Consider the following 12,014-nt stretch of genomic DNA (forward strand, 5'->3'; position numbering starts at 1 on the left):
GGCTGGTCTTGAAGGTTAGGTCCCATGGAATTCAGGGACAGCTAGTAAAGTAAATTCAAGTGACCCAGACGTAGAAAAAAAAAGGAGTGGTGATTAAAGGTTGGCTCTCAGAATGGAGGCCAGTGACTAGTAGCGTGCTGATGCTGTTATTTATATAACTGTTTTGGATACAAGTGCACAAGGCTTGATCATCAAAGTTTCAGATGACACACAATTAGGAAGTGCTGTAGATAGCGAAGGTGGATATTGTTCATTCCAGAAAAATTTTGAACAGTTAGGGAAAGGGCTGATAAGTGGCAAATGGATTTCAATGTGAGGTGATGGATTTTGGAAAGCACAGAATTTAGACTATGAATAGTAGGGCATTGGAGAGTGTAATGAAATAAGAGCGATCTATGAGTACAAGTGCATAGCTCATTGAAAGCAGCAGCACACAGGCAAACAAGGTGATGAAAAAGGTGCTTAGTGTGCTGGTCTTCATCAGTCAGGACACAGAGAGCGGATGTGGGACATGATGTTGCAGCTGTACAAGTCACCAGTGAGGTCACACTTTGAGTATCATGTACAGTTCTGGTCACCCAGTTATATTAAAGATGTGGTTAAACAGGAAATAGTGCAGAGAGGATTTACTAGAATCAGAATCAGAATCCTTTCTTATCGCCAAGTATGTGGACACATACAGGGAATTTGATGCTGGTTTCCCTGAGCTCTCGCTGTACAGAATCAAAAAGCTAACAAAACAATAGTGCAAATAATCATGAACTATATACAATGAGGTATACCTGTGTATGCACAGGTGGAGTTGGTTTATAATAGACTAAAATTCAAGTGTTCTTAAGACTGATGGCATATAAAAAGGAAATGTTCTTGTACCTATTTGTCCTGGCATACAGTGATCTAAAGCACCTACCAGATGGAAGGAGTTGGAACAGGTGATGTCCAGGGTGTGATGTGTCTGCAATGATGCTGCTTGCTCGCTTCCTGACTCTAGATGCATACAAGTCCTGGATCGAGAGCAGCTTCACACCAATAATCCTTTCCGCAGCCCTGACAGTTCTTTGGAGTCTATTCTTGTCTTGTTTGGTAGCTGATCCAAACCCGACAGTAATGGACGAACAGAGAACAGACTGAATTATTCCTGAATAGAATTGAATCAGCAGCTCCTGAGGCAGGTTGTACTTCTTGAGTTGACGTAGGAAATACAACCTCTGCTGAGCCTTTTTGATAACAGTGTCTGCGTTGGGTGTCCACTTCAGATCCTGGGAGATTGTGACACCCAGAAACCTGAGGTCTCCACAGCAGACACAATACTGTTGAGTATAGTGAGTGGGGGCAGTATTGGGGGGCTCCTCCTGAAGTCCACTGTCATCTCCACAGCCTTGAGCGTATTTAGCTCCAGATTGTTCTGACCACACCAGAGGGCCAGCCGTTCCAACACCCATCTGTATGCAGACTCATCACCGTCTCGGATAAGGCCAATGACAGTTATGTCGTCTGCAAACTTCAGGAGTTTAACAGATGGATCTTGTGAGGTGCAGTCACTAGTGTAAAGGGAGAAGAGCAGTGGGGAGAGCACACATCCCTGGGGGGCACCGGTACTGATTGTCCGGGTGCTAGAAATGATGCTCCCCAGCCTCACATGCTGCACCCAGTCAGTCAGGAAGCTTGTGATCCACTGACAGATGGTGGGGGAGACAGTGAGCTGGGTGAGTTTGGACTGGAGGATTTCTGGGACGATGGTATTGAACTGAAGTCAACAAACGGGACCCTCGCAGAAGTTCCTGGGTTGTCGAGGTGTTGTAGTATGTAATGCAGTCCCATGTTGACTGCATCATCCACTGACAGGACTAGAAAGTCCAAGTTAAAAGGAGAAGTTGGCCAGGTTTCGTCTTTTTCTCCTTAGAGAATGAGTTGTGATCCTATAGAAACATTTAAAATTACACCAAGCATAAATAAGATTTTTCCCAACACTAGGGGGCACAGTTATAGAGTCATAAAGCATTACAGCACAGAAAGAGGCCCTTTAGCCCATCCGCTCTGTGCCAAAATAGTCCCATCAACCTGCGCAGGAACACAGCTCTCCATACCTTTCTCATCCATGTATAGGATGAGAGAGAGTCAGTTATAGGGTCAGAGGGAAGATTTAAAAGGGACCCAAGGCCCATCTTTTTCCACACTGAGGTAGGTGAATATAGAACCATAGAACACTACAGCACAGAAAACAGGCCAATCGACCCTTCTAGTCTGCACCAAAACATTATTCCGCTAGTCCCATTGACTTGCATCCAGTCCATAACCCTCCAGAATATATGAAAGAGGCTGCAAGAAGAGGTGGCAAAAGTAGGTGCAGCAGTAACGTTTAAGCAGCACTTGGATAGGCACATGAAAGAGTGGGGTATCAAGGGATATTGGCCAAACATAGGAAACTGGGATGAACTGGGTGAATACCATGGCTTGAAATGGACTGGTTGGCCTAAGAGACCTGTATCAATGCCGTATGGCTCTATGTATCAATGCTGTATGGCTCTATGACTCTATAAAAAGCTGACACGGATATTTGAGTCTCAGATCAATGGCTTGACAATTAGAAGATTAGTACAAGAAAGAAAAACTGCAAGGTGAATTATAATCAGATTAGATGTAAAAAAAAAACAACAACAATTAAGAATCTTTTTCTACAATTCAGAAGAATGCAACTTCAGGGTTTCTGTACTTTAATTCTGGGTCTCCACACTAATGTATGATGGAACCGTAAATCATCCTATTAACACGATGGCTAAGAAATTAAGTAGAACCCCAATGTCTGTGACAAGATGATTTGCAATTAATGAGAATCCCAGACATGTCAAGATAATTTTCAGCACATGACCATTTAAAGTGACGGACCATTGAAGCACTGAAATTCATGATGATACTGAGAAGCTTGAGGTCATGCACACAGAAACCTTTAATATGCAGCAAAGAGCGTCAAGCTCTGCTTTATCACCAACCATATCTATGGACAAGTCTACGGTTCCTACTCAAAAACAAAAAAAAAAGCAGAATAAAATCAATTCACCCACAACCACAATATATTACCTCAGAAGAAGGATCGTGATAACCACAGTGCAAATATCTCAGCAAATTATTACTCAGCTCATGGAATCACTCATCCTTATCAAAAAAAAACCCGTAGTAAAAGCCATAAATTTGTTGTATATCTAAAAAATTCCACCAAGTTATAGCCCCAGATACAAACCTTCCAAAGAGTTAAATTTAAAAGTTTATTAGCAAAGCCTCCAAATTAAAATTTTGTTTTTTTTTATGACAAAGGAATAAAGTAATGATACTAAAAACAACTCAAGTGATTACATTGATAACAGCTACAGCGCCTATAAAAAGTATTCATCCCCTTAGAAGTTTTCATGTTTTATTGTTTACAACATTGAATTACAGTGGATTTAATTTGACTTTTTTTGAACTGATCAACAGAAAAAGACTCTTTCCTGTCAAAGTGAAAACAGATCTCTACAAAGTGACCTAAATTAAATACAAATATAAAATACAAAATACTTGATTGCATAAGTTTTCACCCCCCTCAAGTCAGTAATTTAGTAGATGCATTACAGCCTTGAGTCTATATGGATGGGTCTCTATCAACTTTGCACATCTGAACACTGCAATTTTTCTCCATCCTTCTTTACAAAACTGCTCAAGCTCTGTCAGATTACATGGGGATTGTGAGTACACAGCGCCTTTTCAAGTCCAGTCACAAATTCTCAATTAGATTGATGTGTGGACTCTGACTTGGCCAGTCCAGTAAATTAACTTTGTTGTTTATAAGCCATTCCTGCATAGCTTTGGCTTTATGCTTGGAGTCATTGTCTTGCTGGAAAACAAATCTTGTCCCGTTGCAGTTCTCTTGCAGACTGCATCAGGTTTTCCTCCAGGATTTCACTGTATTTCGCTGCCTTCCAGGACCTGCTGCAGTGAAGCATCCCCACAGCATGATGCAGCCACCATCATGGTTCACATCAGGGATTGCTGTTTTTAATGACATGTGTTTAGACTGATGGCCAAGAAGCTCAATTTTGGTTTCATCAGACCACAGAACCTTCTTCCAGCTGGCTTCAGGGTCTTCCACATGCCTTCTGGCCAATCTAGCCAAGATTTCATGTGAGATCCCCCCCCCAAAGAGTGGCTTTCTCTTTGCCACTCTCCTATAAAGTTGCAAGTGGTGAAGTACACAGACAACAGTTGTATGTGCAGTCTCTCTCATCTCAACCGCTGAAGCTTATAACTCCTCCAAGTTGCTACAGGTCACTTGGTGGCCTCCCTCACTAGTCCCCTTCTTGCACAGTCACTCCATTTTTGAGGACGTCCTGCTCTACGCAGATTTACAGCTGTGCCATTTTCTTTCCATTTCCTGATGACTGACTTAACTGCACTCCAAAGGATATTCAGTGACTTGGAAATTTTCTTGTATCCACGTCCTTATGTGCTTTTCAATAACCTTATCTTGGAGTTGCTTGGAGTGTTCTTTTGTCTTCATAGTGTAGTTATTGCCAGGATACTGGCTCAGCAGCAATTGGACCTTCCAGATACAGGTGTATTTTTACAGCAATCAATTGAAACACCTTGACTGCATATGGTGATCTCCATTTAACTAATTATGTGACTTCTAAATCCAGCTGGCTGCACCAGTGATGCTTTTGTGTCATATTAAAGGGGATGAATACTTAAGCAATTATTTTGTGTTTTATATTTGTAATTAATGTAGATCACTTTGTAGATACCTATTTTCACTTTGACAACAAAGTCTTTTTCTGGCGATGTGTCAAAAAAGCCAAATTAAATCCACTGTACTCAATTTTGTAAAGCAATAAAACATGAAAACTTCTGAGGGGAGTAAATACTTTTTATAGGCACTGTACATGAACTGATGAAAATGGAAAATACAGTAATGACAAAAGAATGTTTCCTATGTCCAAAACACTGACATTCCTCAAATTCATTAAAGCCCTAGGCATACATACATAGGGTATGAATGCTATGAAAATTAGCACCTTGCAGCAGCAGCACAGTACATTACAAGACAAGGACCAACACAAGTACATTAACTTAAATTAACAAATTACACACAACATATATGTGCAAATAAACATAAGAGTGAAATATATATGGTCTGATGCAGCATTAAGGGTTTTCAGGTCAGTTTCATAGTAAAAATTTTGCAGAACAGGATCATCTACAATACTTTTGCATTGTTAAATAAATCAAAAAAGGTCAAGACGCATTCAAATTTCAGCTGCAAAATTTGTTAAATGTAGCATTCATGTCAAAGTTAATAATGACAGCCTAGGATGATGATGACGCCTAACAACAACTCCTTTGCGTGCATCTTCGGAAACAGCTCTACTTCTATCCTTAATATCTCTCTTTCCCTTTCAGGGTTCTTTTGAAGACCCTGACCTGGAGTAACACACTAACTTCAATCCTTTGCAGGAATGGGACCCGTTGTCGGAGTCTCACGACTGGCCGCTTTTCGATATGCCAAGGATGCGGCCTGGAAGACTAGCGTGCCTTCAGAGCACCGGATTTTCTCAGCTCTGGAGGCAGGCAGATTTAAGGTTGGTGCCACTGCCTGTTGTGTCATGGGTGACAGAAGATTGTAAGCAGTGAGCTGGCTGCGTGCCCACAGCCCCGAGTTGTTTGGGCACTGAGCTTAGAAAAAGCGACGCAACAGGCTTTTAACACCATAAATTGGCAAATTGTTTTTGTTATGTCTCCCCTCTCACTGTGAAACGGGGACACCTTTTTTCCCATATTAGGGGAGAGAGAGCCTCTGGTATGTCGAATTACTGGGTGAACAAGTTGTCTTTGGGGTACTGCAAGTCTGTGTCTTTGTTGATGCTTTGCTACACACTTGAGTGCTCGGTAGGGGAGGTGCCAATGCTTTTTTGCTGGTGGGGGAGGGGGTCGTTGCTTTGCTACTGTTTATGCATGGAAGGGGGGAGTTGGAGGAGGGCTTTGGGTTCTAACATTTAACTGTCATTCATTCTTTAGGGCACTCCTCTGTTTTCGTGGATGTTTGCAAAGAAAAAGAATTCCAGGATGTACATTGTATACATTTCTCCGGCATTAAATGTATCTATTGAAACCTATCGAAATATTACCTATTTTAAAAAAAGGCTAGCTCTATACTTACATATTTTATCTGAAAGGCAACAGACTTCAACATGGATACACAATCTGGAACACAATAAAGCTTATTTCCTGGTCAAGCAGTGAATGTGGTTTTCTTTTATGAGGTCATTGCTATGCCTCAAAAAGTTAAACTCAGTATATCTTAGAAATAACGGAGTTCTGTTCAGAATATTTTTAGTTGGTTGTATTAGATTTGACATGCTATACAAGTTCACTAGCTGAACAAGTAAATAGGTCAGTGAAAATAAATGTACTATTCAGAATCATATCGATTCCCATACAGAGTCTGTGTATCTCTGATTCGTAGGATAAACCACATGGATTAAGTATTATTTCTATTTTATATGAGTCAGACATTTTGATTGATCATTGCCTCTGGAAACAATAAAATTCAATGCAAATAAAATTTAACAAAATTTCAATGCACATTCTTGATGCAAGAATATGGCTGTTTCTTAATATGGTTACTTGAAAACACAGCAAATTCCAACAGGAATGGGTCAAAAATATAATTAGCAAAAATAATCTAACTCAGTCCATACATGGCATAGAGTTGGGACATATTGTAGCTATTTAATACAAGTCTACACATGGAATACCTTCCGCAGTTCTGATTTCCCCACTTTGGAAAGTTTGTGGTAGCAATACAAAGAGTACAGAAGAGGCTCACCAAAATGTTGCTTGGAATGAAGAGCTTTATTTATTAGGAGTGACTGGGCAAGTTGAGATTGCTCTCACCGGAGCACAGAAGCTGAATGGTACCTTATAATATTATGAGGGACCTAGAAAGGGGCAATGGCCAATTTCTTTTTTCCAAAAGCTGGGAAGGCTAACACTAGAGAACATAGTTTTTAACCAGAGGGGGTAAATATATATATAGGAGACCTGATGGGAATTTTTTTTTAAAAAACACAAAAGGTGATGGGCATATAGAATTACTGCTGAAGCAGGCGATAGAAGCAGGTACAATAGCATTATGTATTTAGAGATACAGTGTAAACAGGCCCTTTCGACTCAACAACCCATCAATTTAACATTAGCCTAATGAGAGGACAATTTACAACGGTCAATTAACCTATCAACCGGTAAATCCTTGGACTGTGGGAGAAAACCGGAGCATCTGGAGGAAACCTACACGATCACAGGAAGAATGTACACACTCCTTACAGACAGTACTGAAATTGATCTCTGAACCTCTGATGATATTACAGCTTGACACCCAAGCTGTAATATTACGCCACCAACCACTATGCTACCATGGCGCCCTTGGCCAGGTATGTGGAGAGGAAGGGAATTTAGGGATATATGGGCTAAATGCAAAAAAAATAGGATCAGTGTAGATGGGCATCCTGGCTAGAATGTATTGGACCAAATGGCCTTTTCCTATGTTTCACCACTATGACTGTCAGGGTCACAGGATTAGTGTATGGACATGGTGAGCTAAATGGCCTGTTTCTATGTGCACATTTCTACCATACAATCAAAAGCATATAACTTAAAAATTTTCAATTACATCTTCTTCCAAATGACTGTTAAGAACTGAGATCACTAGAGATCACTTCCACAATTTTGAATTTTCACAAGGTAGAAATACACAAGAGGTTTTATTTCCACAAAAACACAAATCATCAGCACAAGTTAGTGATGCATTGATTTTCAGAAATGATGTTTAAAAGCCATCAACCCTCATTCTAAAATATGAAAAGCATTTTCATTCTCCATGAAGAGTTACCTGGACAAAGCATAGATTTTGTTACCAACAAAACACTTCTGTACCTTTCTCTTCAAAGCGCTGAGCTTCTCAACTACACCATCTAACAAGGTCACGACAGAATCCACTGCTGGGCAGTTGCTCAATGTTTTCTCCAGTTCTGCAACTACCATGGTCACATGACTAGTTTCTCGGTCAATATTCTTCTGAGCAGCTCGAAAACGCTTATTTAAGGTTTCATAGGGTACCTGAAAGTACAGAAAGCAATTATTTACAATTGTACAGAGCTAAAATTGGGATTAAAAAATCAATCATTACTGATACTTTTTTCTGCGTTTTACTGAAATTATTTGAAGGGGAAAAGCACTGCTTTAGGCTCTTGTAGATCATTCTGCCTTGTAATTACCACAACAGATTTTGCTAATTCACTTTTCCACTTGAATGTGGTGCTTGTTATGAGATGGACTTTTATTCTATGATCCATCTTGCAGAAGATTCAACTAATTCACTAAATATAAAGACACTAAAAATAATCTTGGGCAAAAAGAATTCACTTGAAATTAAACAATGCAATAGATTGACTAGATATTACAAATGAAAATCATTGGGTAAAAGAATCAGGCTAAGTAAAAACTACAGATGAAGAAAATGCTTCTACCTTCACTGATTCAGATAAATCAGCTATACTTTCAGGCATTTTGTTGATTACATTCTAGATTATCAGCATCTATCAAACCTCTTTTTCAATAGCTTCATTTAACCTATGAAAAATATTGCTATCGTTCGTTCTATAATCACACCTTTGACCATGATTTCAAATAGTGAAGTCAACACAGAGCAACTTTCCTGCTTTATTGTTATACAATGCCTCTAATACATCAGAAAAGCAAGTATTTGTTCCAGCCCTTTGATTAAGCACTGCGTTAACTTTCAGCATGTGTTAACATTACTTACCCACTGAAAAATAAAATTCTTAGGATTTACAATTCGCTTTGACACAAGAACAAATTTCCAGTAATGTGATTAACGAAACCATCTAATACTGCGACTATACCTTGCGAAAACGGGCGAGTGCTGATTCGTTGATCTTCAACGTATCCGACATAGAAACGATTAACTCTTCTTTTTCTTTTCAAATAGCAAAAATTAACTGAAAGTACGGAGTCTTCACGTTTAATTCCCTCAAAGGCGTTTCAGCGAATATTTAATCTTTTAAGAACCTGAAAACTGTCAACTAAACGTGGCATTTTGTAGCTTGAGGAGTATATTATGCGCAGAACGGCTGAGGATATTAACAGGTTACGGAGAGGTGGCAATGGCCATCGGACACAGAGCTTACCTTTAGAGTGGGATACTCCTGAACCTTTAATGCCATCGATAGTTGAGCAGCAGATTCCTGGACCGCCATCTTAGCTCAACCATCAATACTGCGGTGCAACATGGGTAGAAAGGGACGCGAGGAGGCCAGGCCAACAGCCTGAGCAGGACGTCAACGATCTAAAACACAGACCATCTCATTTCACCAATTTAACACATCTGTCGACTCAACTTTCTTCCAATCCCATCAGGGAAGCGGCAGCAGCTCAACCTTCCCAAAACGAACGAGGACAAAACAGAAGCCCAGCCCCGCCCACTCCACCGCGAGACGGAAACAAGCCCCGCCTATTTCCTCACAACGCCGTCGATCGGAACCAAGTCCCGCCTTCTCCCAATGTGACAGAATCAAGCCCGCCCCCTCCTGCATGAAAGAACCAATCCCCACCCTCTCTCAGTGTGACAGAACAAGCCTCGCCCTCTATCTGCGAGACGGACCCAAACCCCGCCCTCTTTTCCCAGCATGACAGAATACAAACCCCGCCTCCTTATTGCTCGACCGAAACCAATCCCCGTCCTCCCTCTGCGTGACAGAACAAAGTACCGCCCTTTCCTGACGTACAGAATCAAGCCCTGACTGACAGAAGTGGGCCCGCCCCCTCTCCGCACATACCCATCTAAGCCACGCCCAGGCTCTGTCATACGAAACTAAGACCCGCCCACTCCGCACGTGAAAGGCCCAGGCCGCGCCCCCTTCCCAGCGTGACCGAGGTCGGCCCGGCCCTCTACCCGAGTGACGAAGGGAGACCTCGCCCTGTCGCCGTGTGTCGGAAGCAGATCGCTCCCTTACCACGCGTGTCGGAGACCAATCATTCCCCTCTCCCGAGTGATGGATTATAGATCCGCCCCCCCTTCAAAAGCCATGAACACGTGAGCACTGTCTGACTTGCCAGCTTCCAATTCACCCATCCTCCGCCACATATCCGGCATAAGATGCACCCCTTTCATGACGCTTGGGTATTTACGTAGAACATGCATTGATTAAGCCATTGTGTATAAATAATTTCGTACTTTTATACATCTCATGGAGTTGTACCAATAAAAACAGGTCCTTCGACCCATCACGGCCATGCTCATCCACACTCATTGTGTTTACCCACACTAGGGACTAGTCCATGTCCAAACAGATCCTGACAGAACAAAAGCATTGCCAATCAAGGTTACATGAAGTCAAGGGAGTGGGTGGTGGATGTTCCTATGAGCAGCTGATGCATATCACAAATCCAGGCAGACAATCTCTGAAGAGTATTCATAATGGCTGGGGTCACCCGTCTTGTAAAGACACTGCTCAGAAGACAGCAACGGCAAACCACTTCTGTGGAAAAAATTTCCAAGAATAATCATGGTCATGGAAAGACCATGATCACCCACGTCATACGACATGGCACCTAACGAAAAAACGAAATGCATCTGATTTTGCCAACCCAGGCAGGCAGTTCCAGATATAAGCCACTATGTGTTTCAAAATAACTTTTCTTTCACATAACTTTAGAAGTCATTTGGCTGACCTTGCTGTGTACATACATCTACTGATGCTTCCGGACACAGCTTCAGTGATGTTCCTGGAATCATCGGATGTTTCCGGTCTTTCAACATCATACACCCTCCTCCAGGTGACCCAGCCAGGGCTGATCAGACCCCAGCTTGTGTCCAGATGGCTAGCTACTTATGACTCCATGGTTCCCCTCTTTTGAGCCACAGCCATCTTGAGGCCCTCTCTGCCGCATTGGTGGTACTGTGGGTGGCTCTCCTCTTCCTCTCTCCCTCGATACATATGCCTGTCTGTTTTTCATATATCTTTATCATGGAAGGCACCTTTATTCATGCCTTTCATAATCTGAAGTAACAATCTGCTGGAGGAATTCAGCAGGTCAAGAGGCATTTGTGATAGATGAGTTCCTACAGCAAATTATTTGTTATTCCAGATTCTAGCATCTGCAGTTCCTGTGTCTTCAAAATCTTACATATCTCTATCATGTCAACTCGCTGACTCCTTCCCTTCAAGGAAAGCAAAATCAGCCTATTCAGTTTCGTCCTGAAGCTAAAGTCCACCTAACCAATAAAAGTCCTGATGAATCTCTTCTGTATTCTCTCCTACACCACCACATTCTTGCTATACTGTGGCGACCTGCACAGAATACTATATTTGCAGCCCCAACTTGTGTTTTGCAAAGTTGCAACATCTCAACTTTTATATTCCATGCCTCAGCCTATGAGGTCAAGCATGCCATTTACTTTTTTCACCACACTATCTAACTGTATTGCCACTTCCAGAGAACTATGGATTTGAATGCCAATGCCTCTCTGTTTATCAACATTCTTCAGTATCCTGGTGTTGGTATCTAATCCCTTTTTGATTCCAAAAATGTATCACCTCATATTTGTTGGGATTAAATTCCATCTGCCAATGTTTCTCCCAACTTTCCTTCGATCCATATCCTGTTGCAGTCCAAGATAAACTTCAACATCCACAAAACTGTGAGTGTTTGTGTTTATCTGGAAATTTTCCAATTATACTACCCACATTGATATTGAGGTTGTTAATTTACATCATAAACAGCAAAGGTCCCAACACCAATCCCAGTGGTACACCACTAGGCATAGATTTCCAATAAGAGAAAAAAATAGCCTTTCACTACTACCCTCTGCCTCTGATCACCAGGGAACTTTGTGTCCACATAGCTCGCTCATCTTGGGTCCTATAAGCCTTAAACTTCTGGAAAAGCTGGCCATGCAAGACCTT

At 41.5% G+C, this 12,014-nt stretch overlaps 1 protein-coding gene across 1 annotated transcript in view; it reads right to left on the reverse strand.

Moving 5' to 3' along the window:
- The window catches only part of maea (macrophage erythroblast attacher, E3 ubiquitin ligase), a 97,864-nt gene extending 88,323 nt beyond the window's left edge, over positions 1-9,541 (reverse strand). Inside the window, exons 1-2 of the mRNA XM_063047031.1 lie at positions 9,237-9,541; positions 7,963-8,145 (exon numbers count right to left, since the gene is read on the reverse strand). Coding sequence (XP_062903101.1) covers positions 7,963-8,145; positions 9,237-9,305 — 252 coding nt within the window. The 5' untranslated portion in view covers positions 9,306-9,541. The remainder of the gene's footprint in view (positions 1-7,962; positions 8,146-9,236) is intronic.
- Between the last annotated feature and the right edge of the window lie 2,473 nt (positions 9,542-12,014).

Source organism: Mobula hypostoma, chromosome 4 (genome assembly GCF_963921235.1).
Source record: "Mobula hypostoma chromosome 4, sMobHyp1.1, whole genome shotgun sequence".
Taxonomy (NCBI): domain Eukaryota; kingdom Metazoa; phylum Chordata; class Chondrichthyes; order Myliobatiformes; family Myliobatidae; genus Mobula; species Mobula hypostoma.